The 15,951-nt window shown below is 42.1% G+C and overlaps 1 protein-coding gene across 1 annotated transcript in view; it reads right to left on the bottom strand.

Annotated features, from left to right (window-relative positions):
* Nucleotides 1-15,141, bottom strand: part of ptprn2 (protein tyrosine phosphatase receptor type N2) — a 127,880-nt gene extending 112,739 nt beyond the window's left edge. The window contains exon 1 of the mRNA XM_086191534.1: nt 14,683-15,141. Within this exon, the coding sequence (XP_086047660.1) occupies nt 14,683-14,767 (85 nt within the window). The 5' untranslated portion in view covers nt 14,768-15,141. The remainder of the gene's footprint in view (nt 1-14,682) is intronic.
* Nucleotides 15,142-15,951: the final 810 nt, after the last annotated feature.

Genomic DNA, 15,951 nt, shown 5'->3' with positions numbered 1-15,951 from the left:
AAGTTGGTACATCCAGAGGAAAAAATGAACCACTCAGAATACAGCCTTTCAGTTCCTGAGAGGTCATGATATAGAGGTTATGACAGTTGAACAGGGAGCAACACCGAGACAATCTGTAAATGCTGAACCTCAACCTTCCCCCTTCTTTATCTTTGTTATTTCCTCTCCTCTGCTCATCTGGAGGAGTGAGAGGAAATTGGATGCACCTTTTGGCCTGGTGGCCTCGATGGATAGTAATGAGAAGCTTGTGACTGTGAATAAAGAAGAGGCTGAGTAGGAGGAAAGTTGTAGTTTTGTTTTTTTTTAAATAATGAGAGTTAGGTGCATTAAGACTAATTTATTCGCACAAAACAGTCAGAACAGGTGCAGTGAAAAGGATGTTTTTTTCAGGCATCATTTGTTCCAGCTTTATTCACACTGCTTCATTTTAAAACCATCATTAGAATCATTACTAACTTAAATGCATGTGATTTTACAGACAATATGCTGTTCGTTTTTGTTTGTGGGTTGTTGTTTTTTTTGACAGATGAGATTTTAGGAAATTACACTTCTTATAATGACATCAATAGGTCAGAGAAATCATTATTTAATGAGACGGACAAGTAGAAGTATAAGGCTGATTAGAATTTTGTGAGATAAAGATCATGGTGACTGAAGCCAGCAGCAGCTCATACCTGGCCCTTACACTGCACCCTCTCCTGCTGCATTGCTCATATTAACGGAAGGATTGTGACACAACAGGCTCCTGAGCAAAGACGCCTAAAAATCTTTCACTTGTTTTTTTTTCTTCCAGCTTATTTTTTTGGTATAAATGTTCCCACGCCACAACTGTTGGTTTAAAACTGCATCTGAACTTCAGTATTTGTCCTTGATCTCAACAAAGATGCTTGCAACTCCAGATCCGTACAACAGAAGATTTCAAGATATCGTGGAAAACAACGAAATAAATCATGTGTCATCGTATATTTGCTTAACATGTACTTTAACTACTTTATGGATCCCTGGAGATGTCAAAACAAAACAAAAATAATGACATAAATGCAGGTTTCCTCAGTCCCACGGAGCATGTTCGTTCTCTCAAACTCTCCTTTACTAAAATAATCATTCGGCTAATTGGTCAACGTGTTAAGAAGGTTAAAATGACTCTTCCCACCCAAATAGTGCTTTCTGCTAAGATTCTCTCACAAGTGTGTCTTAAGCTCACAGACGTTTAGGTCTTGTTTTGTTTTTTTTGGGGGGGGGGGTGGTTGGCAGCAACATTTCTTCTTTGACTTCAGAATGCAGAAAGAGCCAGCTACATATATTTAGCTTGCTGCTAATGGCAACTGACAGCTAACAAGAGCACAACTGTCTAAAAAGCATGACAAGCACTTCAATTTAAGCCAAAACACAAACTTCTGCTCAGGTGCTAATGTCAATGAGCACTGAACTGGAAAGATTATAATCTTGTCTTTCGCTCAAATAAAAGAGTTTGTGAGTGTTTGAAAGGAAGCATCAACTTAATTATATTTCTTGCTCTCCCTCATCCCAGAATGCAAAGCACACTGAGCTACAGGATCCTTTGAGATCAAACATGCCAAGTACATCGGGCACCTGGGCCAGACCGAGATCAGGTCATGTTCCCAAGATAAAATAACACTCCAGAGTTTGTTCCGGACCAGAGAAAATCACGTCCTTTAAAGGGTCTCGATATGGTGGGATTACTCTGTCCAGACCTGCACCAACTTCACCAAAACTCTTATTGAGACCAAACTAATACCCAGCAGTCACCTGGAGATGAAGTAGTCCAACTCTCCCTCTTGACCACACGTCTCATTGCTCTGCAATTACTGTCGGTCCATTCGACTGTACTTCCTCATCACTTCTCTCCTTGATTCATCGGGTTCTCTGGGAGGCCTTGTCAGCTCTCAATATTAATTACGACCTTCCATTAAATGAAGCATCCATCCGAGCATAGTTTGTCAGACATTAGGAGTGTGTGTGGAAGGGTGTGACTTCAACCACTTTCAGGGACACGAGTCACACTTAAGACCAGTCAGCTAAGAGCAGTGAGGGGACAAAAGCCGTGTCCCCAATTGGTCAAAGACTAATTTTCTCTAAAGTTAGTTATGGAAGGTCTCCAGGAAAGGAATGTGAGTCTATGTCAATCCCCTCCAAATGTGTTTTAAGTGAATATGCCTGTGTGATATGCAGGTATATACGATGGATAACGCACCGTGCCAGAGATGATTAAAATGGTGCCTTCTAATTAAAATGCAATCACAGTGCCGCTGATCACCTCAAGCATTAAAATAGGATCCGAGACTTGTCGTGACTGAGAAGAAAGAGAAAAAAGAAAAGAAAACATGTCCAGGCAATATCTTAATGAAGCCTCCTGACGAAAAAGAGCCACATTATCTTCCTCTTACTCAAGGCGTACAAGATAATTGAGCAAACAAAATGACCTTTTCAGGGACAAAAAAAAACAAAACAAAAAACGTTACTACACTTGCTATTGAGTGATGATGCTCTGTTGCCATGTCAACCTCATCACAGATCAATCTCGGGAGCTCAAGAAGACGAGTAAATACAGCCTCAGAAGGATTTGAGGGATCAGCAGAGATGATTTGGAGTGTGCTTTTGACTTAAGTAAATGTAAAACGTGTGGCGCTTTCTAATATTTCAATCTCAAACAGTTTCAAGCGATCATTTTAAAAGTTAGTAAATGGTTTATAGAACATTATGATGTCATCGCAAGCAGATATACTGGAGGCTATTCCTCATGCGTTTGTCACCAACTATAATAGTAAAACGAATAACTCAACTCTGTGAAGCATTATTTAAGTCCACCGTGTAAAGATTAAGTCTTATTTTTCAGGCCTGAATAATTTAATCCTCTAAATGTAATTAATCACTGAAATCATGTTACTGAAATGATGCATTTTTTTTTGTTGTTGGTCATTCTGACTCCATGTTAGACATGAAATTGTTAGATTTCACTATGACAGTTTTGGTTTTTCATCCCATCTTCATGTTACCAGCTCCTAACTGGGACAGACTAGTGATTACAGATAAGTTTAATACGTCATTGAATGCTGGGTACAGACCTCTGGACTTCAGGGTCCTGATCAGATGACACTGGTAGCAATTCATCGATCTGTGTCAAATTTTGTAGAACTGATCTGACAAAGATCCGTCAGGGACTGAAACCAGCTCGTTGGGTGGGTTCTCTTCCTATGATGGGTGCCACGGCTCCTCGCTCCAAATAGACACTTTGTGACCTCATTTACAGCTTAACAGAGAATCTAGAGGGTCATTGGATGTCAGTGTAGGTTTCAACAAACCTGTGAAATAGAAGATAAAATGATAAAAACCCCGCGAAGTGATAGAATATTATATGTAGTAGGTGGATAGAGGCTTTGCATAAAAGCTCTACCAGGACTTGATGTGAAAACGGAGTCTGGGTTAATTACCTGTGACCTGGACCTCTGTGGAGCAGAGCGACACTCTCCCATGTTGCACCCTGCCTGCCTTATTAAAACTAACCACTACTTAGGGCAGCAGGTGTTTCGCAGAATAGATGTGTGCGCGTGCGCATGCACACACACGCACACGCACACACACACAACTCTTCAGCTAAAATCTCAGCATCACAACATGTCAGCGACATAATAGCATGGGCGTTGCTCCTCGGAGGTGTGAAGTCAGAGAGGGGCGTATTTAAAGGAAAAATTCATTAATGCCTCATTAGAAAAAAAATACAACCCTAATTGTGCTAATGCTAGGTCATCCATGTGTGCCAATGAATTTCTAAAAAGAAAACAACGCAAAAAAACATTTGTTACAGATCTCAGAGTAGATTTGAGTGTGGAGGAGACTGAGTGGCTAACATTTGGCCGTGACTCACTGACCTCGCCTGGAAGATTATATATGTCCACATGAGGAAAAAACCCATGACTGCACAATATTCAAGTCTCAATAGTTCACTTTCCCACACAGGTGGTTGGCCAGCGCCAGGCCACCATCTGGGATGTATGAGAAGCCAAGGAGGACGCTTGGAGTCTGGCAGCCAGGACAGCCACTCCCTGTAGCCTGCTGCAGTTTAGGACACATTTCATTCACTCTCTGGTGCCTGCAAACAGCTCTTTTATTAAAACAACAGGCTTTAAACCAAGGACACCTGACTCATTTGTACTCACACACACACGAATACCTGTACCTATCAGCCAAAAAAGCCATTCCCGAACATTGCAGCAGCTGACGACAGCTAGTGAATTGAAAAGAGAGCACGGCTGGAGCGGGGACAGCAGACAGGAACATCACCTGCAAGCAAATTAGCATCAGCCTGACACCATGTTGGCAGATTTAAAAAGCTTGTGTCATTACAGCGCTAAAATTAAAGATGGCTGCAAGCTTTTCTTTTCTTGTCAAGAGTCACACACCAGCCACGGTAAGGAATCATTACCCTGCACATTTTCATGTATCCCTCCCTACATGACAAGAGTGTGTTTCAGCAGCTATGGCACTCCTGTGCATCCACATTTCATCCGTCTCTCTGTGGTGAATCACACTGTGAACAATTTATTTTCATACCACAAAAACACCATGACGCTGTTCAAAAAATAAGACACAACTCAGTTAGGCCCAAGGCATCAGGGAACGAATCTAAAGTTCTTTCATTCATACATGAATAATTCGTAGGCGGAAGGAGTGGAAGGCTTTGACGTCACGCTGATTAAAGAGAGACGCTGACGTGCATGTGAAGCCACCTGACATCCAGAGGAGTGTAACCAAACGTATTTCTCTGACCTGTTCCCACTCGCAACTCGTCAAACAGAACTGACACAAGGAGAGAGACGCAAACTAGGACTCTGGAGTGCTGGTTGTGAAGGTTTGAAAAAAGAGAGCCTGTGATGAAGTCTATATGAGGGTTGGGACGAGCAACAATTTTTTAGCATCGCTTCATTTAGCAATTTAATCAATTCAGTGTTTAGTCTTTAAAATGTCCTTAAAATGTAAAATCAAAACAAAAATAAATGCTTATCACATCTTCAAAGAGACCAGAGTCTCATGCTCTAATTACTTATTTTATCCATCCAAATTTACTTGTGGTCACGAGTCACAAAACAGCAGCAAATCCTTCTATTTAAGAGTCTACAACAGCTAATATTTGACACTTGTGCCTGAAAATAGTCAATTATATGTTGAAGCTCTAGTTTATAAGTCCCTATGTTCACAAACACGAGACATTTCAATGCGAGATTGCTCTTTGATTTTCACTTATTAGACAAAAACATTCGGACTTGTTTTTAAAACTGTAAATGCATCATAATTATTGGGTGGAGCACCAAGCACAGGATGCAGCAACAGTGCTGTTGCAGAGCAACATCAGGGGAAACCGAGACGGACTTGAAACATGTTCCATAAACACGGCAAACATGGGAGATCATCCAGGTTCATCGGCAAATTTCCAAAACATACATCACAAATGAAAAAAACCATAAACAATAACATAACATGAACCCGAGCCAGCAACGCTCCCCTAACAGTGTTTTTTTGTGTTTCAACCAGAACTGAGCCATGGAGTTACATATCATCATCAATTATTTTCAAAGACTTGTTTCTTTTTTTGGAGGGTGACATACTTTCAAAACAGAAAAGCAAATATCGGACGCTTGAGAGGTACGGAAAGTTCCACAATCCGAAACATGGGACCAAGTGTCCACACGTGACAAGTTGGGAATGAGACTGTGTTGGTTTCACCCCGATTTTCTAGAGGATTTCTCCCACAATTCCCAGGCAGGCAGGTCACTCAGCTGCCAGCTCAAGGCGACAGCCCCCAAAAGCAGCCATGAATTAAAGATGGCAGCATCACTGCTGCAACAGAAGACCCAGAAATAGGACGGCCTGACCTTTTCTCTGACCTGTGCTGAATGATTCAGACATTTGATTTTCTCTACTCTTCAGAGGTATGATTAGGTGCTGAAGTGCAGGACCAGAGCAAGTCAAACTCTCCTCTGTCTCAAAGGGAACCAACACAACCTGCCCTCGTGGGAAATCTCTCGTCGTCAACTGCAAGAAGTAAAGCATTCACTCTTATGGGCGCCAGTTGAACGTGGTTTGAAGTGCAGGTCATCATTCTCATGCTAGCTTGGTCATTTCATAGCTCAAAATAAAACTGCTCGCTTGCACCAGCTGGGGAGTAGCACACTTTAGGTTGAATTATTACAGATCACCACCTTCGCATGAAACTCTATCACTGCTTCCATCAACTCAAAGCCGCTTGTCATCTCTAACTGAGAAGCAATTTTAGCAGTTTGACTCAGAGAACTATATCACACACATCCTTCACGTGCATGTCAAGACTCTGTGCTGGGGCGATCTGACCAATATAATCCAACAGGCGTGTTACATTTGCCATAATTGTTCACCAGTGTTGACTTAACGCACTAAACTAATAAAAGAAGCAGAAAAACCTGCATGATTAGAATCTCTGATGTCGCTAACAGACAGCGTTGAGTCCATATTCGGCCTTGAGACATGCAATAATATAATTAAGCCACCTGGGGGCAGTAGAGCAAGCAGAAAATACCACACGAACTGATAAAAATGGTAAATGTGTTTAATATTCTACAAATACGGAATCATGTTTCTGGCAACCTGATGAATGTAGCCCTCTTATTCACCAGCTTAATGCCAGTGATCATGCTGTTAAGCTGCTGAAGGCTCCATTCTTGTCGCCAGTTCTACTTCCTGACTGTGTGTCTGTGGTTTGGCACTGAGAAGTGGCAGTACAGGTGGTTCATTAGAGTATTTTCAATTAAAAGAGCAGCTGAAATTGAGTGCAATAAGAGCAGTGAGGTGTGAAACTGAAACCGAGAGTTGAGGGGAAGAACCTCCTCCATCCTCCTAATCGATTTAGATTTCTAGCACAAATTCGATTGACCTAAAGGAAAACGCTAACTTTTTGGAAAATACACTTATTAGCTCCCTGGAGCCAGACAAGATGATAGATACCCTTCTCTCCTCTGAGTGTGCAGGGAACTGAGACCCACAGAGACTGGCTGACCACTAATTAGCTTAGCGCTCTTCTTGGTAATGGATGGGAAGGTTAGCATACAGGGGCGGCACAGTGGTGCAGTGGTTAGCACTGTTGCCTCACAGCAAGAAGGTTCTGGGTTCGAGGCCTGGTTCCAACATGGTATCTTTCTGTGCAGAGTCTGCATGTTCTCCCTGTTCCTGCGTGGGTTCTCTCTGGTACTCCAGCTTCCTCCCACAGTCCAAAGACATCAAGAGGGGACGAGGCTGATTGATACTCTAAATTGACCGTAGGTGTGACTGTGAGTGTGAATGGTTGTCTGTCTCTATGTGTTGGCCCTGTGATGGACTGGTGACCCATCCAGGGTGAACCCGATAAGCAGTAGAAAATGGATGGATATATGGATGGGTTAGCAAAGCAATCTGACACATAGCTGGAACTACTTTCTTGAAGCGTAGTGATTTAACGCAGAACCTTCTGCAAACAAAACAAAATATTTGCAGACGACTAGACGAGAGACTGCTTCCTCTGATCGTGGCCGACTTTGTAAAAGAGAATGAAATAAATTACTTCCTGATGCATTTGATACTTTAAAGAGAGTTATGCTAACACTTCCCATCCACAACCTTTCATCATGCTAAGCTAACAAGCAGTGAGCAGATCTTGCCACGTATATATATATATATATTTTTTTAAATATATATATAATATATATATATTTATTTTTTGCAATTGAGCTTTTGATTTGAAATCAATCAGAATCAGGAAAACAACAGCATAAGCTCATTACATAAAAACAAACAGAAAAGTAAGCTACAAAATAAAAGATAATCACCCCCACCAATTTTCACCCAACGGCCCACCGGGGATCCAGGCCACCCACCCCACCAGAGGGTATTTATTACAGTAATGATTTGAAATTGAGATCCACTCTTCTGCTACTGGTTCCTGGTCCCCGTGTGTACGAGCTCCAAATGTGGTACGAATGAACAGAATGATCACAAAAAATATTCGATGTGATGAAACTGCACCACTTGAAGGGGAGGGGGGTTGGGGTAGGGACAAGTATTATTGCCAGCCAATACCAAAGAATTACAACACTGTTTCATTAGATCTGAACAAAAAGAACTGCAAAAATATGACAGTTCTGAGTCAAATTAGGTGATAAGTATCACTGACGAGAGACTACAACAGTCATACCATTTCTAAAAATATTCCCTCGCTGGTTTTGCAACTGTCTCTCCCTCGTCTTGCCTCGTTGTCCCCGCTGCAATGAGAAATGGTCTCAGGTGTTAATCAACATCACCCTAAGACAAAGCAGACACATTAACGCTTTAATCACAGCTGAGAAACCATAGATTAATCCCGCCGCTCCCCTCTCCACACTCTGAATCCTCATTACTTTGCTACTGTCTACATTATAAATCTCGGTATCACAGAGGTCACCTTCAGTTTGACCCCCCCCCCCCCCCTTTGCCAACACCATTTAATTTGAACCCAACAAAACGCTTGTGAAAAGACATGGGAGCGACTCCTTCTAATACCTGCGAGGGTTTTCACACTTCCTGTGACACAAGGCTCTGGAGGCGAGCTCTTTGCACCTTCTCCTCGGAGACGAAGACAGAGTGGGAAAAGTATTTTGCCAACACAGTCGAGTAAACGCATCATATTCTTGTTCCTGACACGTCTCTGAAAGGTAAATAGCTTTTATTGAAATGTAAATTAAATTTAGAGTGGAAAAGAAGAGCAGCTTTCTCCCGTGAAAATGTAACATAACCTTCCTTTCCTCTCTGGCGGCACAGTTCCTCCTTGACCTAGAATATTCTTCTGGCTTCACCCTCATCCAAAGCAGGAGAGAATATAACGAGATGTATTGCCTCGACAAGACTGTTTGACACGATTTCCTTCCTCTCCAGAGCCGCTGACATTTGTGGGGAAAGACACACACCCACAGCCCGTCCGTCGCTTTACTACCCACTCGCATCAATAAGCCAACACACTCCTCCGAGCATCTGTTGAGTCACAAAGACACTTCGACTGTTCTCGCACCAGCCGCGGCGGCATTCCAAGCCAGGAATATACACCATTCCTTTGTGTTGATTTGGGAAATTGAGTGCTTACACTTTGAAGCTTTGGAATTAAAGTAACATTTTATGAATTTCTAATAAGTCTGGCTTCCAAAAGCCCTAAAAACAAGACAACTTTCCTACTGCACACACCCGAGTAAATGTTTGATCCAGAGCAGAGTCGCTAGTAGGAGAGGAGTTCTTTCTTCTGAGTTTTTTTCCCTGTTGCATCAAATTCACCATCAGAATCCAGTCGCCATACTTCTTCTCTCGTCTTCAGAATAGCAGCATGGACAGCAGTGATGGTTTTTTCGTGGTTTCTATCTTTTGCTCCAGTCTGTTTTCAAACTCAAGGCCAACTGAATGATGTCAGAGCGCGTCAGTGCGGTTGGAATTCACTGCAGATATCTAGAAAAGCCACCAAATTTACGGGCAGAGGGAACAAACTTTCTTTGCCTTCATGTTGTTGATAGTGGAGCCCAGACTTCTCGTCATATGTCGGTCCAAGATTGGAAGCGGGCAGCGAATTGCCACTTTCAGCCCGCGTTTGTTTTTGCGTCAGTGCCAGACGGAGCCAATTACTACTTGCGTCTACAGCAGTCATTTGACCCTGGAGTAAACGCTGATTACAGATTAATCCTGTGTCTTGTTAATCATTTCAGTCAATAGGCATTTTATACATCCAATAACAGATGATCCATGCAGGGTGAACGCTGCAACTGTGGAGATTATTAATCACCAATAAAACACAAAATGCTCATCGAACCATCCGGCACAACCACAAGCACAGAGGCGCTCCAACAGAATCTTACCAAGGAAATAGTTTAGGAGTCAAATCGTTTAGTGAATTTTTCAAAATACTCCAAGCTTAAGGGTGAAATAAAAGTCTGAACTGAAGGAAAACCACCTTTCACATTCTAAGAGACCTTTGCTGGGAGTGTGAAGCACAACGCTGCAGGGTTATACAAGTCTTGGCAGTCCTATTACGTTTTTATCCTTGGAACAATCTTAATGTTAATTGCGACTTCAGAGGGCATTCAGGACATGAAATGGAAATGGAGTTTTCATTATTTCCGAGAGGTCCCTCTGCTTTTAAAATCTAATGTGAGTTATTGCGAGGAAAAGGTTGTTTGTTTTCAGACCATATTGATGCGGCTTCTCGATAGACGTGCATTGTGTTCAGACAGCTGAGTGAAGGGTTTTTTTTTTTTTTTTTTAAAGAACCTCAGTTACCTTTAAATAAAAACTGCCGGATGAATCGAAATGAACTTGTGTGCATTCACGGTCCCACCAGGATTCAGCGGAATAAATGAAGGGACCCCTTCAATTTTCAGCTTAAATCAGGTCTACACGGCAAGGTAGAAGCATATTTAGGCTGAATCTAGGACACTTTTGGAGATTCCTCTCCTCCGTGCTCTCTCTCACCTCTACTGCTGTCATTGCTAATTCCTTTGAAGTGCCTCGATCAAGTCTCCAATGTGTATAAACAGAGCTTGAGCCTGTAACAGAAGCAGAGGCGTGTCTGGGCGACTCACACATTATCATTGAGGACCAAGAGCTTGACCTTTTGAAGCTTGCTTTTATTTAGCTTTTGTAAGAGACCATATGTACTTTAGTTCTCCTGGTGTTTAAGGCATAAACTAAAGATGGCTGAGCTGTACTTGATGACAAGGGTCACTTAGAAAACTTGACTTTGCTAACACAAACTACAAAGGTTGAAAAGTTAAACAATGGATGCGCCGCGCATCCCAACGAATACGTTCTAACACATAAACTAGGAGAGTCATTCGAGTTTTAGCATGCTAGGACCCAGACAAGGAAAACAAGTGGTAAATTCTACACATCAGTATATTGGCATGTTGACACACAAAATAAGATTGTCACTAAGAAGGAAATGCAACACATCAAATTTAGCATGCTAATACATAAACTAAGGTTGATAACAAGCAGGAAATGCTACACATCAGAATGTTAGCATGCTAATGCACAAACTATGATTGTTAGCAAGAGGGAAATGCCACAATTCTACATGTAAGCGTTCTCGGACTACTAGGATAGACATACTGTAAGAATATTAGTGTGCCAACACACAAACTAGGCTTACTTATGAGGAGGAAATGCTACAAATCCAAATGTAAGCATGCTAACACACGTTAGGATAGTGAACAAGTAGGAAATGCGACACATAAGAATGTTATAACGCTAACACACAAACTAAGATAGTTTCACTCACAGGAAATACTCCACAAAATGTTGGCATGCGAACATAAAAACTAGGGTAGTTAGGAAGTAGGTGATGCTAGATATCATGATGTTAGCATGCTAACCCACAAACCAGGATAGAGATCAGAATGTTTGCATGCTAACACACTCACCAGGGCGTAGGAAATTCTACACATCAAAATGTTAGCATGCTTACATTAAAATTTATCTACCAAATTAACAGAGTGGCCTTCGTACAGCCTAAATTAGCAGCGAGCCTGACTGTCGTGTTATTGTGGCAAATCTGAGACTCATTCTTAACATGTGTAACCGTATATTAGAGGCTTTACCATCCTTTTACAAAAATGCTCTGTAAAATGTTTCCTGTGGACCGGAGTTAGCCTGCTCCTGAGAAAAGGCACATTGAAATAACTAGTCTCATGGGAACCTGCGACTCGTAGCAACACAGGAAATAATAACACAACATATAGAGCATGAAAACAAACCACTTCCATAGAAGCAAGACGCACAGCTTCGCCTGGACATAAAGCATCCTCATCCACACTGTTGTAGAACATCCATCCTCCTATCACAGCACATTTCAATCCTCCCGGATGATTTACAGACACTATAAAACATTTGATGTCGCCACTCAGTCCTGATATCTATGAGATGACGGAGGCCCGCGGCAAAAAAAAAAAGAAAAAAAAAAGATAGAGCTCAGCAGACGATGAATCAAATCTAACTTGTCTGGGTTTATTAGGCGATGGCTGCTGATAGCCCTCCATAATGAAAAGACACAGTAGCAGTGCTGCAAAGGAGAATGTCTGCACAGACTGTAGATAAGTGACTATGACACACATCTCAATCTATCAATACACTGTAACACTCCTTAATTCTATGTTAAAGACTTTTGAAATGTGTTTAGGTAAATTGAGAGAGAATCCCTCACTGCTTGTCGCTAACAGGAATGTGTGATACAGGATGTGGTGTCTCAGCTTTGAGAAAATTGTATGCAATTTCCAATTAGAAATCCCTTTAAAACTTCGTCAGACTTTTCAGATCATATTTAACAACTACGCACAAACAGGCAGATATTTAATATGAAAATGCAGTTGTAAAACTAAATTGCAGCGTGTATGTTAGGGTCTGACTTTTAGTTATGTTGCAAAATAATTGGCCGCTAAAGCTCATCACTGAACACCAACCCCTGACAAGCTCAATGTATATAATTTTATGCTCCCTGTAATGCTAAATCATGTTGTATAGTGTTTTTCATGTACCTTTAATTCTTTGTTTCACTGGCTGACACATTATGCAAATAAGAAGCCATGTGTTGGAAATGTGACGGCCGTGCAGTCATGATCTGCGTGTGAACACGGCCATAAATAAAGGATTTCCTTATGAGAAAAATGTGTTCTTCCGCATCACTGCATGAATGCAAATGATCAGAGAAGTTTTATATTCAAGATAGTAGTTACTGTTTAGGACTTAAGCCCCAAAAAAACACTACTTTGCTTGAAAGCTACCAATACACCAACAGCGTACTTTGTAACAGGTTTTGTTTTTTTGTTTTTTAAGTTTGTCAAACGTTTCCCACCAGCAGAAACAGCAACCTCTGGCTAACACTCAAGCATCCTCTCGAATCACTTCCACTTGAAGGAGCCGAGGCTGGTTAATGCATCACCTCAGCAGGAGGGCTCAGAAACATTACCAGTCTATGACCTCTGCTGCTGGATGAGCGTCATCCTGGAAGACACCAGTCAGACGTCATCCAGGGGTCAAGGCGGCGTTGATGTCATCTGTTAAGGGCTTGAGCGCGTCGAAGCTTCGAGAGGAGGATTCGGCTTACACCGGACATCGTTTCTCTCGTTTAATCATAGTCGATGTTTTCATGTTTTTCTTCCAGTAAAGTGCATTAAAAAGTCAAAATTGAATGAAGTCATAACTGGTAGTGTTGCAACGCTTTAAAATGTGACACTATTTTGTGGTCATATGGGGGAAAATAAAAACATGCAACATGTTAAATTTCACAGCAATGCGGACTTGTTTTTCTGGCTTTAAACTGCTCTCGCTCCCACATACACTTGCTATCACACACTCGCCTGCCAACTAATTAGGTGCTAGATCAAACAAATGCAGTAATATAAAAATAAATCCTCCCTTCATGTGGATCATGATCAGTTTTCATTGTTCGAGAGAGGTACTGCCTTATTTTAACGGCCCTTTTGGAGGCTGTAATTTGTGGTGCGAAAATATGATGGATGAAACATGCTGAGAATTCGGAGAGAATACACACTGGGAATAAATACTGACTCATTCACAAGCATTCGGAGCATAAATTAGGCCACTTGCAGAGGAGGAAAACCCATATTTCTGGGGTTTCTATATTGAGTTCACCCAAAAGCCTCCAACAGCATCGGAGACATGCATGTTTGTATAAAATCAGCAAATGCATTGCCATTTTTTTTCAATATACCGTTTTAATACTCAAGTTCCCAGGTGTTGAATTTATCGTGATAAAATCGTGACCCAGATGTGGCAGTGGAAGTTGTATTGCAGTTCTATTTTGAGATTTTCAATGCAGAACGTAGAGTATCGCAATATTTAGCATGTAGTGTCGCAATAAATCGCATCGTGATTTGACGTATCGGGAGGACAGCCCTAGTGTGTGAATGTGCATTGCTACATTCTAAATATGCAGAATATGATGCAGTTGGCTGTCGGTATGAATCATCGCCGAGCAGCGGTGCCAGACCCGTATTTGCCTCTGTGCTCCTGATAAAGTTTATCCCCTCATGTGTTCTGACTGGTGATGCCGGAGGTGTAAATGGTGGGAGGCCATCTGAAAATCCTTTAATCTGCATCGGTACTCACAAAAGGACACAATTATCATGATGGCTTCTATGATATTAGAAATGTGACTTACTCATGGAAATGACTGTCTGGAGGCTGGAGGAACAAATCAAGGGTAATGAAAATACAACCCAGCCAAATCTGAAAGTGAACCATGAAAGATGCCCTTCCTGTGGAGGGATGGAACATTAAATATGTAACTTGATTTAAAATTGCATGCCCCTTTAGGGAGCATGTTGACTTCTGTTTGTGGGCATTGAAACTATTACACCCATAGTGTTTTATTAAGGAGGCAATCAGGCTGCAAGTTTACACAAGTGTGTGTTTTTCTATCAATAAAGCACTGATGCAGCTTTCATCAAGCCAGTAAACATTTTACTCACTGGCCCTGATAGATTATGTAACTTTTCCTTTGGATTTTTAGATGCTGCAGCACCAAACAAGACAACATGCAAATACCACAATGTCATGTATTTTCATTAACTTTACTAAAGAGAGCAATGGGTTTCAGGAATATGATGATAAAACTGAGTTGCTTACCATATTTTCTGTCAGCGACGGCAGGTGGGGAGCACAGGCTGGCAGCCAATGCAGCCAAGAGGACGGGACACCAGCGTGGATCCATACCGCTCCTGCCTTTACACAACTACGAAATCCATGGCACACCTCCCCTCCCTCCGCTAAAACGGCATGCCACCTCAGGTGTGAGCAGCTCGGAGGGCTACAGACGCATGTTTGACCGGCAGAGAGGGGAACCCAGAAAATGGCACACAACACAGGCGTTGTTTCAGCACCACAAACAGCGACCAGCAGCCTCGCGGAGGAGCCCCTCCTAAGTGTCTGACGTCAAACATACATGGGTGAGGAGGGATACGTGCAGCGGCGCCGGATGGATGGATGACTGCCGCCCTGAAGCCAGCCAGGGGCGGATAGGCCCGTTTCATTTCCCTCGGGGGGTGGGGACAACTCCAGGAAAACAAAAAAACAAAAACAAAAAACAACCTTCCGAACAGCATTTCTTACTCTTGACGGTTACTATGCACTGACGTCATAGTTAGACTGAGTGGCAAAACATGCTGCAATGTGGCTGTCTTTAAGACAGAAGAGGGTAAAGTAACTTTTCCCTGATGACAGGGACAGTTTACTGAACTGTACTCACCCAGAGAACTGAAGTCAATGATAAACAAACTAAAACAAAAAAACTGTTCTACCATTAAGTTCCTCTGCTGGAAGTTTTTCCCAGCGCTCACAAGCTTCCACACAGCAAGTTGTTTTGAAGGGGAGAAAAAAAAAGAAGAGGCCATGTTTTTAGCATGAGTAGCCATTTGTCCATATGATGCTGTTAAAGTGGAAATGAAGATTCCAGCCATTAAATGGACTGGAGCAACTAAAACAGGTGAACACTGGACTCAAACTTACTGTATGGCCTTCGGCATCGGAGGTGGCTGCGCTGGCAAGGGGCCTGTTAGCATGTATTTCTGCGGGTTGGGTTGGTGGGTGCAGGTCTTTAAAGACCCTCGCATCACTGCTGAACCCTCAACTGCCAGTTCAAACTACTGTCGTGCAGCTTCACATTTCCCACCACTGCACAGAGCAGCTACCACTAGAGGGACTGAAGTCTCGTTTTAACCTCCCTCATAAACATCCTTTACCGTTTAGAACTGAGATCCCTTGTGGCTGAAACTAACTGGAGGCTAATGAAGGTCAGTTTGCTCAAGCTAAACATGTCACATATATAAAAAGCAGTCATTTTGAATCAAACCTGCCAAAACCTCACAGATCATCAATGAGTGGAGCTAAGAGGACCTA

This window comes from Aulostomus chinensis, chromosome 21 (assembly GCF_037954235.1).
Source record: "Aulostomus chinensis isolate RoL2024-O1b breed Wild chromosome 21, RoL_Achi_v1.0, whole genome shotgun sequence".
NCBI classification, from domain to species: Eukaryota; Metazoa; Chordata; class Actinopteri; order Syngnathiformes; family Aulostomidae; genus Aulostomus; species Aulostomus chinensis.
The sequence above is the reverse complement of the archived record's forward strand: the minus strand, read 5'-3'. Positions and strand labels throughout refer to the sequence as shown.